Source organism: Corvus cornix, chromosome 26 (genome assembly GCF_000738735.6).
Source record: "Corvus cornix cornix isolate S_Up_H32 chromosome 26, ASM73873v5, whole genome shotgun sequence".
NCBI lineage: Eukaryota > Metazoa > Chordata > Aves > Passeriformes > Corvidae > Corvus > Corvus cornix.
The window spans coordinates 6433276-6449836 of NC_046354.1; the positions used below are offsets into that span (position 1 = coordinate 6433276).

Consider the following 16561-nt stretch of genomic DNA (forward strand, 5'->3'; position numbering starts at 1 on the left):
TGGATGGGAGTAATCCCTTCAGGGATGCCATAAATCCCTTCAGGCACAGCAAGGAGCCCAGTGACAGAGGGGAGGGATGCTAAGAGGCTTCAGAGCAGCAGATCTCCCCCAAAAAACAAGCACCACCTTGAAATTCTACCTTCCCTAAAGGGGGAGCAGGAGGCCTTTCCTTCTGGCCATCCCTGCAAGTCATTAGGTTTGCTGGAGGGCTGGAGTGTCAGGGAACATGGGCATCTCCAGGCTTGGAGCAGCAGGAGGGTCCTTGCAGCTTTGTATTTATACCTCACTGCCCTGCTGCCAACGTGCTCTGCCCTGACAGGTCCTGCAGGCCTCCAGCAGCACTGAAAGGTCCTGCAGTTTGTGGCCTCCTCCTGGTGCTCGTGGTTCCCACGCTGCTCCTGCACTGGATCCCGGGATGCTTCCAAGGAGTTTGGATTGCTGCTGGGGCTGCTGTGCTGCCAGGTTTCCCAAGAGGACCAATGGATATCAATCGTGGTAACAGATTGCTCCAGAGCCCTTGCATTGTTCATGTCAGAAATGAGTTTTATTTCTCTCCAAAACCAAAATACTGCCTGCACTCCCCCACCCCCAAACCCCCAACCATAACTGACTAATCCAGCCTTGTCAAACTTCACAACAACACATTGCAGTGGCAGGTAAAATTTTTCCATGTGGTACATGATAGAATTAACCTCTGCCCTGCACGTGTAGAGGAATTAGCCAAAGAGGAGAATTATGGTGATAGAGCTGTATATTAGTGAGATATTTAGTAATTTAGTGAGATATTTTTAACATTGCTCTTAAAATGCATAGTAATTCCTACTTATGACTTAAAAACTACACACAAAGTACAAGGGGCTGCACTCTGCTGTCTCCCCAAACTGGGGATTACAATCACAAACTGGGAATTTAAAATAAATAATCTGAACGTCCCTAAGTCTCTGTCTCTACAAGGCAAGCAAAACAAGGTCCTAATACCAATGTGCAACCACATTAATGTGCACGTGGTCTTCTGACGTTGAGATGAGTATTTATCACAAAATCTATTTAAACAGGTGCATGAAACACGTGGATTTGAAGGATGCTGCAGCAGCAGGCCCTGCCACAACCAGGCACCTCTTGCATTCACCCAACAGCTTCAACCAATGGCCACTCAAAGATAAACAATTCCATCCAAAATAACTGCACTAACACTACTCTAGATCCAACACTTCTCCTGAGGTCAGGTCACAAGCAAGAAGAACCATTAGCAGGGCAAAGAACAGAGGACAGTGCTTTGGCCAGCTCAGCTGGCCCCTGGCTCTCCCTTCTTGCCTTTTTCTGGTTCCCAGCAGGTGACACCTGAGGGAATTTCGGTTTATTCTGTTGTCCTGGCCACTTTTCCTTTCGAAATGCTTTCTTCAGAGTAGTCACATTTTACCTTTATTTCCATGGGGTCATCTGCATCATCTACAGCGAGAAGGGAAGAAGGATTAAAGTTTGGACATTCTTCTCTGACTTCAGCCAGGTGAAGACACAAAGTATCAGAAAATGCTTCTGTTCACAGGCAACAAGAACCATGGAATCTCAGGATGGATTGGGTTGGAATGGGCCCTAAAGCTCGGGCAGAGACACCTTGCAGACAGCTCCAAGCCCAATGCAACTCCTTGGCCCTTACTCTATTCCAGTATCTGCTCACCTCTATGAGCTGGTTTTCATACGGAGTTGGGTGCTGGAGTCAGGGACTCTCAAGATTTTGGCTCTACCTATCCCCAGCAGCATGCTGGGAGCACCACTGAGTCCCTGGTACCACAGAACTGCTGGAAGAACTGCCAGCATGCAGTGGTTATAGCTGAACTATTCCAGTGTGCAACCTCCTGGACACATTCAGAGGTATCCATTCCAGGGTTTGGAACAATTAATGCTCTCAGACCAGAGCAGTGAAGGAAGGGATAGTTAAGGTTCCCCCCAGCTGCTGCATGTTGAGTTTCTATAAAATAAAGAGAGGCTGCTGTGGCCCACTGTTAAATAAAAAGGTATTTTGTCACTTAAATTCCATTATGGAGTCAGGTTGGGCGAGCTGGGAATGTTCAGCCTGGAGAAGAGAAGGCTCCAGGGAGACCTTAGAGACCCTTCCAAAAGGAGCTCCAAGAGAGCTGGAGAGGGACTGGGGACAAGGGATGGAGGGACAGGACACAGGGAATGGCTTCCCACTGCCAGAGGGCAGGGCTGGATGGGATATTGGGAAGGAATTGTTCCCTGTGAGGGTGGGCAGGCCCTGGCACAGGGTGCCCAGAGCAGCTGTGGCTGCCCCTGGATCCCTGGCAGTGCCCAAGGCCAGGTTGGACGGGGCTTGGAGCAGCCTGGGACAGTGGGAGGTGTCCCTGCCCATGGCAGGGGGTGGGACTGGATGGCCTTTAATGTCCCTTCCCACCCAAACCAGGCTGAGATTCCATGTTTTACTGTGAAGGATTCCTCTGAGCTCAGCACAGGCCCTGGGATCTCAATTTTAAGAGCACAGGTGCCAAAAGTGACACACCTGTGTGACTGGAAATACCTAATTAATTAATTACTTCAAGCTCAGCACAGTTTGAGTGTTCTAGCTTTGCCTGATAACTACCTGTTTATTATCCATAGGGTTAAGCAATACAGAAAACCGGGCCAAAAGGTAAATTTCTTGGAACAACTCACCTCTCCAGAGCTTTGTGCTCAGTGGGAATCTCAATCTCTGCTATGGCTCAGGGCAGAGCATGGTACCAAGGACAAACAAGGATGTTCTGGCTCACAAGAGGCATGGGCAGAGCTGCACAGATCTCTGCACCTTGGAGACACACCCAGCCAGCCTGGGGCTGGGGAGAGGGGGCAGGTGGAGAAGATCTGGCTTTGGGAACGATTTCTGCAGCAGGCAGAAGGATGCTCCAAGGGGAGAGGGAAGGTAGAAAAGGCTCAAACTCTTGTTCTCCCACTTGGGACAGTGTTTTAACAGTAACTACAAGAGCTGTGCATGATGTTGGTATCCAAAGAGGAAAAGCACCCTGGAAAAGCACCCAAAGCCAAGCCCCAGAGCCCTGGGTTCCTGGGGACAGCCTGTGTGCCACAGCACAGGGAACATGGGTGCTGCAGCACCTCTCACCTCTTGTGAGCTGGGCTGTTCTGTGCTGCTCCTCTCTGACCTGTTTCATCAGCTGCAGGTTATGGTCACTGGCTTCCTTGTGGTTCACCATGGGGAAGGGGTAATCCTGACCTGGACAACATGGAGGGAGAGCCTTTACTGGACTCAGCAAGGACATTTCCCCAAATTTAAAACACTTCCAGCTTTTCTTAAATGGAAGTGCCTAATCCTCTCCATCAAAGAGATGAGCTCCCACTTTGACGTAAGAGCCTTCAAAGATGTGTTAGAGCAGGAGTAAAAGCACAAGATGTTCTGATACTATTTAAAGCAGCCAAGCATCCAAGATGGATAAATTCAAAGGCAAAAGCCTGGAGTGATCCAAGAGTTTTAGGACATAAAGTTGAGGTAAGAATATGTAATCTGAAATGAGACTCCAATAAAAAAATGTTAATGGAGAATGAACAGAAGGGAGGCTGTTAGATTCGTCCATTTTCAGAAGAGAAATGGTTTACATTGCAGGTGTGATGCTGCCATCTCAGACACATTTAATTTGGACAGTTAGCAGCAAGAAAATCCTTAGCAAGGAATGTGAATGAATTACCAATGATACACCCTGCTTGCTTCTGCTCTTCTTCAGATGCTGTCCAGGGCTCGTAGATGTACTTGGAGGGAAAGTTCTTTAGTATAGGTAAGTATTTCCTACAAAACAGGGATAATAGGGGGGTTTATAATCCTGCAGGCAAATATTCATATATTCAGAGAAGTGTAAACCAACCTGTGCCATGTTAATATTGGTATTACAATCCATGGGGAAGTTCTGATTCATTCTCCACAAAAGAAGTGGATTTATGTTCTCAAACCTCCATAGGTGATGTCTTCCGAAAGTTAACTTTACAGCATAGAATAAATGGGGTGATTTAAACAGTACTTCAGCTTTGATTTCATCCAAAATGTATTTTTATCCAAAACCATTTCACTGACATTTAATCTTAAACATTAATAAATTTAAAAAACAAAAGTCATTTTCTGTCCTACTCTGTGAGGTACCTCAGCACGGGCTTCTCCTTGGCAATACCCAAATCTAGAGAGGAGGGGAGGAAGAGCTGTGGGGAAATGGAGCTGTTTGCTCAACATGAACACAGTGAGCTCAGGAAACCCTCTGTGCTTTGAGAGAGCCCATCAGCACCTTGTGGAGACACAAGGAAATGAGTCTCTGAAACAGAGAAGACTCAGAATGGAAAATAAAACCCATGTGTGTGCAACTAAAGGCTGGCAGGGTTAGATGGGATATTGGATATTCCTCCCTGGGAGGGTGGGCAGGCCCTGGCACAGGGTGCCCAGAGAAGCTGGGGCTGCCCCTGGATCCCTGGCAGTGCCCAAGGCCAGGCTTGGAGCAACCTGGGGTAGTGGAAGGTGCCCTTGCCCACGGCAGGGGTGGAACTGTATGAGGTTTAAGGTCCCTTCCAAGCCAAACCATCCCAGAATTCTATGAAAAGCAAGAAACAAAGTGCTGACTGGAACCAGGGAAACTGTGGGAAGTTCTACTCAAATCCATTAGAAAGAGGAGCCAGCCTGGTGATCAAACACAGCGCTGGAGGCAACAAATGCTCACAAACGAACACAAGCCCTGCTCAGCCATCACTTGGAACCACAGGTACCTCTCTGCTTTCCACGCTTCAGTTTCCTCATGAGTTCAACAAGACCATTGCTATGAGTGCTGTTTAACAGGGGTGTGTGTGTGTGCGTGTTTCAAACTGATCCAGTTCATCAGCTCCTGCTGTCAGAGGAGCTTGAGAAGCTCTCAGGGAGATGGTGGGGTGGGGTGGGATGTCCCCTGACCTGATGTAGTTGCCCTGGGGGTCCGTGCGCTTCCCAAAGCGGACAGGGCAGAAGATCCGCGTGTACTGGTGGAAGAAGGCGCTGGCTGACAGCCACATCCAGTTCCCAGCGTTGATGCTGTAGTCAGCATCTAAAAGCAGCTCTTCAAACACCTGCACGTCAGGGAAGAGAGAGAAAAACACCCCTGAAATGGCTACATTGCAAAAACTAGACAAAAACAGTCTGGGAGGTGAAGGGGGGGGTTGCTGCTGGAAGCACAGCACTGTGGGGCCTGGGCTGCCTGGGAATGCTCTCCACAAAGACAGAAGGAAGCCAGAGCAACCCAAAAACTCTGGGTTTGGGACCTGCTACAGACTGAGCACGTCTCCACCAGTATCCTCATTATCCAAAAATCACGAGGATTTGGGGAAGGGACCACCACTGCACCGAGTGACAAACCAAGAGATTCCATAAACCCTGAGATCCACAGGAAGGCTCAGAACAAAGCCCTGCCCTGCAGAACCCTCCCGCTGCTAGACTCAGGCTGTGCAGGGTTTCTCAGGGCCAGGCAGAACAGAGGAAAATAAAAGCCAGCAGTGAACCTTCATTCCCTCTTCCCAGCTGATCCAGAGGTCCCCCCGTGTCAGGAAGCAGGCGACAGCATGCCGAGCCAGGTGATGGATCCAGCCTTCCTGGCGCAGCTGGGTCATAATGGCATCGATCCATGGGAACCCTGTCTGTGCCTGCAGCAGAACAGGAACATCAGCCCTCCCCTCATACACTGCCTTCACAGAATCACGGCCTGGTTTGGGTGGGAAGGGACATTAAAACTCATTTTACCCCCTGCCATGGACAGGGACGCCTTCCACTAGCCCAGGTTGCTCCAAGCCCCGTCCAACCTGGCCTTGGACACTTCCAGGGATCCAGGGGCAGCCCCAGCTGCTCTGGGCACCCTGTGCCAGGGCCTGCCCACCCTCACAGGGAAGAATTCATTCCCAATATCCCATCTATCCCTGCCCTCTGGCACTGGGAAGCCATTCCCCCTTGTCCTGTCCCTCCATCTCTTGGCCCCAGTCCCTCTCCAGCTCTCTTGGAGCTCCTTTTGGAAGGGTCTCTAAGGTCTCCCTGGAGCCTTCTCTTCTCCAGGCTGAACATTCCCAGCTCTCACAGCTGGTCCCTCAAACTGCCAGCAGTGAAGGGAAGAGGAAAGCCCCGAGCTCCAATGCAGCTGCTGTGGCCGTGTGCCTCAGTTACCGTTTTCCATTTGTGGAGCCTCTCTGCATCCTTGTACCAGGAGATCTGGAGGCAGATGGGGTTCCCAGCCATTTGGGTGAAGTTGGGGGTTGCTGATGCTACTGTATAGAAGAATTCCCTCCACAACAGCTGCCCTTGGAGTGACAATGGGGGCAGAGAGTGGTGCTTTGCCTGCAAAAGACACAAGGTCACAGCTTCAGTTCATACTTACCATTGCAGCCTCACTCATTTTGTGACTGTCAGGCCCATAAAATAAAGATTAATCTGACTACAATACTGGTTTCAAGGCACTTCAACATTCAAGTCAAGGCAGTCAAAGATCTGAGGCAACACTGTCTGGCCCAAAGCAAAGCCAAACTGCCAGACCTCGGTGTTACCTCAAACATTCTCCATCTACCTTCCAAACCAGTGTCACACTGGGATTTCTTACACCAAACATGTGTTTATTACCGTGTTAACTGAATTCAGGTGGCTCAGCCACGTCTCAAGAGATAATCTTAAGATGGAGGTTCAGGAGGACCTTGGTTTTCTTGGGTTGGTTTCAAGCTCACTTTTTCTTAAGAATCAAACAAGTTTTCTGAACGTGGTTTTGGTTTATGCTACAATTTAAACTTGTCTAAGACAAAACCAGTTGATTTCCAGAAACAAAACTGCATAAACTGATCAAAACCTGCCCTTAACCACAGAATCACCAGCTTGGAAGAGACCTTCAAGATCACCGAGTCCAACCCATGCCGTAACACCACCTCAACTTAAACCATGGCACTGAGTGCCACATCCAATCTTTTCTTAAGCACAGCCAGGGATGGTGACTCCACCACCTCCCTGGGCAGATGATTCCAGAACTTTATCACTCTTTCAGTAAAAAATTTTTCCTAACATCCAACCTAAATTTTCCTTGGTGCAGCTTGAGACTGTCTCCTTGGTTGCTGTCTGGAAAAAGAGACTGACCCCCACCTGGCTGCAGCCACCTTTCAGGGAGTTGTAGAGAGTGATAAGGTCACCCTTGAGTCTCCTTTTCCCCAGGCTAAACAGCCCCAGCTCCCTCAGTCGCTCCTCACAGGGCTTGTGCTCCAAGCCCCTCACCAGCCCTGTCTCCCTCCTCTGGACACGCTGGAGCATCTCCACGTCCTTCCTGAACTGGGGGCCCAGAACTGGGCACAGCACTCGAGGTGTGGCCTCACCAGTGCCCAGTACAGGGGAAGAATGACCTCCCTGCTCCTGCTGGCCACTCCATTCCTGATCCAGGCCAGGAGCCATTGGCCTTCTTGGCCACCTGGGCACAGCTGGCTCATGTCCAGTCAGCTGTTGACCAGCACCCCCAGGTCCCTTTCTGCCTGGCCACTGTCCAGCCACTCTGTCCCCAGCCTGTAGGGTTGCAGGGGGTTATTGTGGCCAAAGTGCAGGACTGCACACCTGGACTTGTACCACCAGACAAACAAACTAAAATCCTTGAATTTTAGGAAGGTTTTCCTGGGCTTCCATGCTGATCCCATGTCTGCTTGCTCCCTATTCATAGAACCATGGAATGATTTGGGTTGGAAGGGACCTTAAAGCCCATTTTTCTCCACCCTCTGGCAGGGACACCTTCCACTAGCCCAGGTTGCTCCAAGCTCTGTCCAGCCTGGCCTTGGACACTGCCAGGGATCCAGGGGCAGCCCCAGCTCCTCTGGGCACGCTGTGCCAGGGCCTCCCCACCCTCACAGGGAAGGAATTTCTTCCCAATATCCCATCTAACCCTACTCTTTCAGTTTGAAGCTTCCCCTTGTCCTGTCACTACAGCCCCTGATGAAAATATGAATTTAGAATATGAATATCCTGTTTCTAAAACTTAATTGGGAAGAGCCACAAACACTCACAGGTGTTTCACACAACATGAAGCCACTCCACAGATTTCATGAGACACTGTGAGAAGACATTAACAAAGCAGCATTTTTGATACACCAAGTCTCTACCAAGATGATCTGAGTGTTAAATCCTGCCTGCCGTGCCAGACATGTCACAGTTTTGGATTTGCTTACCTTGGAGCAATTATTTGCTTACCTGAGCATAAATGTTTGACAACCTATAAAAAAAGGTCCGAACTGACAGACAGCCCATACTGAAATATGGGCTCAGGCCTGTGGTGCTTGGAAGAAGCGAGTTTGGGATTGTCCTTGGTTTAGTAAAACTTGTCACCCAGCCCTGAAATGAAAACAGCAATCTGGGTTCAGGCAGCACAAGATTATAAATGTCCAGTAATAAACAGAGGAAAGCTCTTGGAACTGGCTTCACTATCACAGGAGCTTGTTTGATGTAACGCCTGGAAAACACTCCCGCTTCCCAGAAATCAAGAACAAAACTTGAGCCCAAGCTGCCACCCTCCTCCAAGCCAAGCTGGGCACTGACCTCAGCCCACCTGGAACCACCACCATCCCCCCTGTGTTCCACCAGGGCTGACCTGGTCAGTCAAGTGTTGCTCCAGGCGCTGCAGCCCTTCAGTCTCCCCTCCTCTCCAAGGGGAAAGGCTCTCTGAGGAAATCTTCAAATCCACAGGGAGAGGCACCCTGTAACACTCAGCCAGGCCCGGCTCAGGGGCCCTACATCTCCTGAGGTGAGAGAGAAAACTTTGAAAGGGGCAACAGGAGCCAGGAGAAGGAGGCAGCCCCTGTCCATGGCACACGCCAAGTCTCCTCTGTCACGGTCCAACCAGAGCACAGGGAATGAAAGCACAGCCAGAAATGCCAGGCTGTACTCCCCTGGGGAAGAGCAGCTCATCCTGCAATTGCTCCAGGGAATTCTAGCCTGAACTGGGGAAAGAGGAACAGTCCCACCAAGTTACAGTACTCAGGGCAGCTGCAGACCCACAGCTCAGACCCCTTTTAGTTCCCATCCCCTACACAAGGCTCGGAGACAGCTCCTCGCCAGTTGCTCCCAGCTGTCACATCCATCCCTAGGAGGGAACTAAGAGCCTCCTCAGACCCTAAACACAATTCTGGTGCTGCCTCCAAAGGCCACTCCAGATCCTATGCCTCTGAGGTCACTCTGGAGAGGTTTCACAGAATCCCAGACTGGTTTGGGTGGATGGGACCTTAAAGCTCACCCATTCCCACCCCTGCCATGGGCAGGGACACCTCCCCCTGTCCCAAGTTGCTCCAAGCCCCGTCCAGCCTGGCCTTGGACACTTCCAGGGATGGGGCAGCCACAGCTGCTCTGGGCACCCTGTGCCAGGGCCTGCCCACCCTCACAGGGAGAATTTTTCCCAACATCTAATCCAAACCTGCTCTCTTTCAGTTTCATAGGGAAGGAGGCAGATCAGCTCCCTGGGCCACCCTGGCTGCTCGTTGCTAACCAAGGTGGGGGCTCCCCAAGCCCACACCCCTGAGCAGCCCCCCAACATCTCCTCAGCCTCAGCTGCTGAGGCTTCCCAAGGCCTCTGCCCCCCATAAGGCTGGAAGAGCATCAGTTTGGTTTTTCTTCCCCACCTTATAAACCAGATGAAGATGCCCAAGGAAGTGTTGGTGGTACAGAGATTTCTCACAACCCAGGAATGAGCTCAGACATCAACAGATCTTTGTACTTACCGGGACAAACCTGAGCTCAGCGCTGCTGCAGACACCTACAGAGCTGGAGCCAGTGCAGCTCTCAGAGCACTGACATAGCTCAGGCCTGCTGGGAAGTATGTGAACCACTTCTCTCTCATCAGCATTAATTTTAAAAGTCCAAACAAACAAATTAGGCAAGAAAGGGGAAAAAAAAGTGCTAGGAAAAAATATAGGAATTTATATATCCCAGTACTTACATGAGTCCTGTCATCAGACTGTCTGAGGACAATACTCAGGAGTTAACAGGACTCCCCCGAGATGGGAAGACCCAAGCCTGGGTTGGGGGTACTGAGCTGAGGCCATGCAGGAGGAACCTGATACTGAATCCCAAGGACCTGCAGTCCCATCCCAGCTCTCTCCTGCCCCAGTCTTACCTCCCTTTGGATCACTGACCTCTCCTCATGCAGAGCTAAACACAAGACATCCTTGACTCTGAGCTTCTTCTCAAGTCCTGGGAGACACGAGCTCAGTCCCTCTTTCCCATACAGCAGAGGGGAGGAGAGATTTAAAGCCAGAAGGGAACAGTAGGATTATTCCACCGAACTTCCTGCATAAAACAAACTATAGTGGTTCACCCAATTCCTGTCCAAAATCTTGAGAGGAATGTAGAGCATGCCTTTGAGTAAATTCCCCAGGCATTCCTCTGTAGGAGTTTGCCATCTCTTAAAAGCTTTTCTCAAGGTGCCTTGCAAAAGCTTACGACTTTTATGGAATCACAAAATCATTAAGGCTGGAAAAGACCTTTAAATCATTGAATCCAACCATTATTTCATGAGGTGTCCCACATGGTGGGAAATCTGCTGCACAAATACCAAAAGAGCTGAGTATCAGACCATTCCACCATCTGCTCTCCCCGCCTAACAACAGTCACATCCCCTGTATATAGAATCTATAACCCTCCACACACAGAAATAAAACAAGAAAATGTCTAAAATGCATCGTTATCATTTGGCCCTGGCTCTTCTTTTGGGCAGAGAAAGAGGCCCAGCAATTCCCACTCACTGGCTGATACTTACTGGAAGTCTTCAGCTGTGAGGTTTCGGACAGGCACCTCAGGGTCACCAAGCAGAGACAGAATGTGAAGGAACCTCTTGTAAGTTAATGGGGGACTCCCACCATTTAGGTCCAAAATGCTAAAAAAAAAACCAAGATCACTTTTCACACAACAGAAACCAAGGAAGAAGCTGGAGCTGCCAGTGGACAGGAAGGTGACATCACAGGCTGTAACAACTCCATCAGTGCAACTGAACGTGGAAATTACAGATTTTACAAGTAAAACTCCCCTGAGTGAATGCACATCCATCTCAAGAGCAGTTTCTCAAGACCTGAGACAACAAAACTGGGATCAGGATTCCAGCCATGGTTTCACCTGTACAGCCACACACAGGCAGGACACACAGGACAGGGTGTGGGATGCCTCTGGTGTCACAAAAACCAGGTTCAGGGCAGTAAAAAACTGTTGTTTGTGAGCAATCACCTGTGCAAACAGCTTAAATTCAAGACTGCAAGTTACACACATCCATTCATTTCCGTAATTTTGGGGTTGTGCACAACTGCAGTGTTAGGGCTGCTTTAGTTACTCCTATTTTCCTTCTTAGTAATTTCAATACTTTCAGTCATTCAGCACTGAGTAACAGTTTGGATCCAAGTGTGTCCAGACACCAGTGAAAGCTGATTCGAAAGATTTTGAAAAAATCTGACACCAAAAATTCTTTACCACATTTAACAGAACTTTTACGAGTCCTATTAAATGAGTTAGAGAATTTCTTCCACTCTGTTTAAAAGAGTAAGTTTTTAGGTGAATTAAACTGCCCAAAAGGAAAAAGTTAACCAGCTCTTTAGGCTGAAATCCTGAAACCTGTCACAATCTCTTCTGTTCCTTCCAACAGAGGAGCACACAAAGTTTCTCCAGCAAACAGCACCATGTTCACCTCAGCCAGTCCAAGTTTCTACAAATGAAAATCCAAGACACTTGGATTTTTCTCTTCTAAAATTACCCCCCTGGAGACACGTGTGGGTTTGGGGCAGCCACGTACCGCTGGGTGTTGTACAGGCTGTGGCCCACCAGGGAGAGCACCTCAAAGCCCAGCTCTGCCCCCAGGCGCCGGATGTTGGCCTCCATGTCCTTGTAGAACGGCTCCATCTCTGCATCCAGCGTCACTTGGGTGATGTTCCACTGCTGGACGTGATCCCTAAGAACGGTCTCATACTCCCCTTGAATAACCAGCAAGCAGGAGCCCAGCTGGCCCAGGTTTTTGTGAAGATCCTCAAGGGACTGGAGCAGGAAGTGCCAGCGCAGGGCCCCGATGTGCATGGAGGAGGTCAGGAATGCTCTGTCCAGGATGTACACGGGATACAGGGCCTCTGAGGACTCCAGGGCAGCCAGCAGCACCGGGTTGTCGTGGAGCCGGAGCTCCTTCCGGAAAAGGTGAATGGTTCGATGCAGCATCCTGGCTACAGGAGGAAGGGAACTCCTGGAATTCAGGATACCCAATCCCTTGAGAGAACAAGGTCAATTAACAATTGGAAATAGAGCTCAAAAAAACTCCTCTGCAGTTTTTACCACAAAACTCTTGCTTTGATAAATTTTCATGAGAGAGAAAAGCAGGAACAAGACCAAACCTCTCCTCTGGCCCCACCATTCAGCAGCAGGATCACCACCCAGCTCCACAGAGAGTGGTCTCTGCCCCAAATGAGTCACTCAAATCCTTAAATTAAATCCCTCAATGAAATTACATCCCAATAACACTCACCAGAAGGAAGGAATCAAAACAGATGGAGCTGCCAGAGCTCCATTTAGTGCACAAACACTTTTTAACCCCACAAATGTGGCTGTCAGCAAACCCTCTGGAAGTCATCAGCTGATTTCAAGGAAGTCCACAGGAGCAATCAGCTCATCAGAGACCTGGTACAATACTCCCTCTGCCAGGGGATTTTAGTAGGAGACATCTGAATTTATGGACTTCACAGAATCCCAGACTGGTTTGGGATGGAAGGGACCTTAAAGCCCATCCAGTTCCACCCTCTGCCATGGACAGGGACACCTTCCATGAGCCCAGGTTGCTCCAAGCCCTGTCCAACCTGGTCCTGGACACTGCCAGGGATCCAGGGGCAGCCCCAGCTGCTCTGGGCACCCTGTGCCAGGGCCTGCCCACCCTCACAGGGAAGAATTTCTTCCAATATCCCATCTAACCCTGCCCTCTGGCAGTGGGAAGCCATTCCCCCTTGTCTTGTTCCTCTAGACCCTTATCAGAAGTCTCTCTCTAGCCCTCTTGGAGCCCCTTTAGGCACTGGAAGGGGCTCTAAGGTCTCCCCTTTTCTTCTCTAGGCTGGACACCCCCAGCTCTCCCAGCCTGTCTCCAGAGCAGAGCTGGGTGTGATAATGACACAAAACTACTCTTGACTCATACATTTATTCCCCTTTGAACCCCTTCAGCTGAGTTCAGAGGGTTGGCAGGAGCGCTGACCTTGGGTCTCAGGAAGAAGTGGCTCAGGGTAGAGTGAGGGAAGCAGCTCCCAAACTCTGGCTGCCCTGTTCAGGACAATGGACTAAGCAGGTGCCAGGAAGCAAAGGAGGAGCCCAGCTGCCACCTCGTGTCTGCACTGAGCCCAGCAGCACCTCCCAATCTCGCTCTCCCGTGGAAAACTGGGAAAGTTCAATGCCCACCTCCCAGGTGCGTCCCCACCTGCTGCTAATTTCAAGTGTTACCCCCAGAGGAGAACTAAGAGATTAGGCACTGGTAAAGAACCAAACAGCAATCCCTAATCCAGCTCTGCTCTTCCAGCCAAACAGCTCCACTCACCCCCTCACCAATGGCTGCCCCAGGTGACTCAGCCCTTGTCCCGGCTCAACCCACAGCCAGCAGCTTTTGCAGAAATCTGATTTGCTCTATTCCCAAACACATGTACTGGCAGCACCCAGACAAACCCACTGTGGTACAACCCCCCAAGTAAGGCCCCAAACTCACGAGCACGGGGTGCAGCCCAGTGAGGGCTGGGACGTGTGGGGTGCCCAGCTCGGCACGGCCCTGTACCCACTTCCTGGGAGAACCGGAAAAACAAGGTGACTCCCGCTGCTCAGGGGAGCACCCAGCTGGCATTTTTGGGTACTAAACCATGCAAAGCATGCTGGAAGAGTCCCCTGCACCCTATGCACCAGTTAGCCTCACTGAAGGACTGCCCCAGTCAGGGGTTCCAAGGCCCCCACAGCCTTTGGGGCTGTCCCAAGCCCTGTGGCTCCACATGGTCTGCAGGGTCACCTCAAATCCAGGGCCCCGCAGCCCCATGAAGCCTGTGGGGTCACACTCACCCAGTGCCCCTTGGTCCCACACAGCTGGGACTGCTCTGAGCCCAGTGCCCCACACAGGCCATGGATGGCCCCAAGATGTGTCCCTGGGTTGGGGCCCATTGCATCCCTTCCAGGGGTGGCATCCCTGCAGGAGCAGTGGGGAGCAGGATTACACCATAACAGGGACTGGGCACAGAGCAGGTGGGTCCCAGGCCAGGGCCTGGGTGGGCTGCAGGGTCTGGGTCAAGGGTAGCTCTGGGGATTCTAAAGGGGACTGGGGGAATCAGAGCTGGGGCGACTGGGATTTCATTAAAAGGAGCTGGGAGGAGCAGGGGCTCCATTAAAAGGGGCTGAAACTCACTGGGGAGGGAGGGAGCCCAGAGACAAAGAGCTGTCAAGGCTGGGTGAGGAGCTGGGATCCCCTACTGGGTGGGAAGGAATGGGGAGGGGGATCACTTGTGCAGGCCATGGGTGGGGTCAGAAAGGAACTGCGCCCTTGGACACTCCTGTCCTGTCAGGAAGAAGGGAAAGATCCTCTGGGATGCTAGAGAAGGCAGAGCAGGTGCTGTCTGTCATTGACCTCACGCTGGGATTTATCCACTGCTACTCTTCCACTTCTCCATGAACCAGTGACTCGAGTCCATTCACCCAGCAAGGCTGGGCAGACTCCCTGCCACATCTGGATCACATCTGTTCCCCAAAAATCAACCAGGCAGGCAGAAAATACACCTCTCACTGGATTCATCCCTACACTTTGGGACAGGCACATCAAGACAGAAAGCAGGAAAAACTAAGCCTTACCTTGAGGGTTGCTCAGCTGACACGCCAGGGTCTTCACAACACGTCACCCCAAAGAGACGAGGTCACACAGTCACTGATCCTGGCTCTCTCGCTGCTGAGCATTTCTCTCCCAGGCAGGGATGTGCTGAAGGGATGCAGGGGCTGTCAGTGGCACTATCCAAATCCCACTGTGGTGCTCCTGTTCCTACAGGCATCAAGAAATTAGTTGCCCAGGTTTAAAAACCCCTAAATACCATAAATCTGCACTGAGGTGGATTCTGCATCAAAGATGGTCCAAGGCACTCAGGGTTTTCTATAATTCCCAAGAGAGAAGGAGGAGGGTTGCAGGCAGCTCCTCTCTGGTCCCACTGGTCCTTGGAGCCAGCAGAGCCACACGGGGCAGGGACAGACCAAGGCCTAGGAACTGGGAAGAGAAACTTTACAGTTTAATTTCCTCTGTGGGGCACTCTCCATTATCAAATCCAAACACAGATGCTCCTTGACTATATCCTGGCTGCTTCAGAAGCAATAGTAAAACACTTAAACACAGGTGCCGGACACCTGGACAGAGCAGCCCCACACCTGCTCTCTGAAACCACAGTCGGGCTTGGAAAGTGGAATAATTATCACCGTTGTTTAATGTTATTCTGATTTGACAGGCTTGAGAACAATTCTTCAATTATTAGTAATTCTGGGATCTAAGAAGGCATTTTTTGCACAAATCTGGTTCTATAATCCCACTCTCCACACTGAGCCAGACCTGAGGCTACTGTCGATTCCAACCTCTAGGTTCTTTTCCCTGCTTGAATACTCTCGGTGGTAAATACGGTCCTGGATACAGCTTTGATGCAAGAAAATGGCATTTTGAGTCAAAGTAGGAAATAAGTCCCAAGCCCACCCAAGTGTAGGGGCTTGACTGGGGCTTGACTGCAGCGAGTTGAGAACCACCCCCGAGAGTCTCTATCCATGGGGAGGGAAGTGGGGTGCGGGTCTGGGGCCGGGGCTCCAGCATCCCCTGCCCGGGCCCCTCAGACGGGCGGGCAAGCGGCGAGGAGGGAACGAGGGAGGGCGGCCCCTGCGCCAGTCCCGCAGCAGCTGGGGGCGAACGGCCCGGCCTGGTCCCCCACCTCCTCCCTGGGGTGGCTCCCAGAGCCGCCTTTACCTCCTTCCTGCGGGGCCGGCGGGCGCGGCGCCGGTGCCTCGCCCCACGGGGCCGGTTACACAACGCCGGGACGGGCGGGTTATGTAAGAACCGTTCCCAGCGGGGCCCTACCCCCTGTCCGCGGAGGTTTAACGCGGTTCAGGCTGGGAGGGTCCCAGGCCCGGAGTGTCCCAAAGCCGGGGGTCCGGAGGGTCGCGGAACGGCCCCGGCCCCGGCCCCGGCCCCGGCCCCGGCCCCGGCCCCGGCCCCGGCCCCGGCCCCGCTCCCGCCTCCCCACCGCAACTCCGGGCCGCGCCCCCGAGCGGGTCCCAGCGAGGGGCGGGGCGAGGGTTCCCGCCCGCAGCGCTCACCCAATGGCAGAGCTTCGATTCGGATGAGGGGGCGGGGCCGAGCGCCGGCACCGCCCAATCAGCTCCCGAGCTGCGGGCCGGGGGCGGGGCCGGGCGCCGGCACCGCCCAATCAGCTCCCGAGCTGCGGGCCGGGGGCGGGGCTGGGCGCCGGCACCGCCCAATCAGCTCCCGAGCTGCGGGCCGGGGGGCGGGGCTGTCCGCCAGGCGTCCGCCGTTGCCAGGCGATAGCGGAA

At 51.9% G+C, this 16561-nt stretch overlaps 1 protein-coding gene across 4 annotated transcripts; it reads right to left on the minus strand.

The window, feature by feature from the left end:
- Positions 1 to 520: 520 nt before the first annotated feature.
- LOC104692470 (cryptochrome-1-like) lies at positions 521 to 16191 on the minus strand. Of its 4 annotated transcripts, none has more exons than XM_039565361.1 (12): positions 15978 to 16191; positions 14837 to 15014; positions 11784 to 12244; positions 10764 to 10880; positions 8604 to 8751; positions 8207 to 8347; positions 6164 to 6334; positions 5512 to 5652; positions 4931 to 5082; positions 3693 to 3790; positions 3113 to 3223; positions 521 to 1449 (listed from the first exon to the last, which is right to left on the minus strand). In XM_039565361.1, exons 3-12 carry the CDS (start codon positions 12194 to 12196, stop codon positions 1358 to 1360), a joined length of 1584 nt encoding a protein of 527 aa, XP_039421295.1. In that variant the 5' UTR covers positions 12197 to 12244; positions 14837 to 15014; positions 15978 to 16191; the 3' UTR covers positions 521 to 1357. The 4 variants fall into 4 exon arrangements, with proteins under 4 accessions (XP_039421295.1, XP_039421294.1, XP_019144525.3 ...); XM_039565360.1 differs by having other exon boundaries at positions 14837 to 15020; XM_019288980.3 differs by lacking the exon at positions 15978 to 16191 and adding an exon at positions 15070 to 15239 and having other exon boundaries at positions 14837 to 14960.
- Between the last annotated feature and the right edge of the window lie 370 nt (positions 16192 to 16561).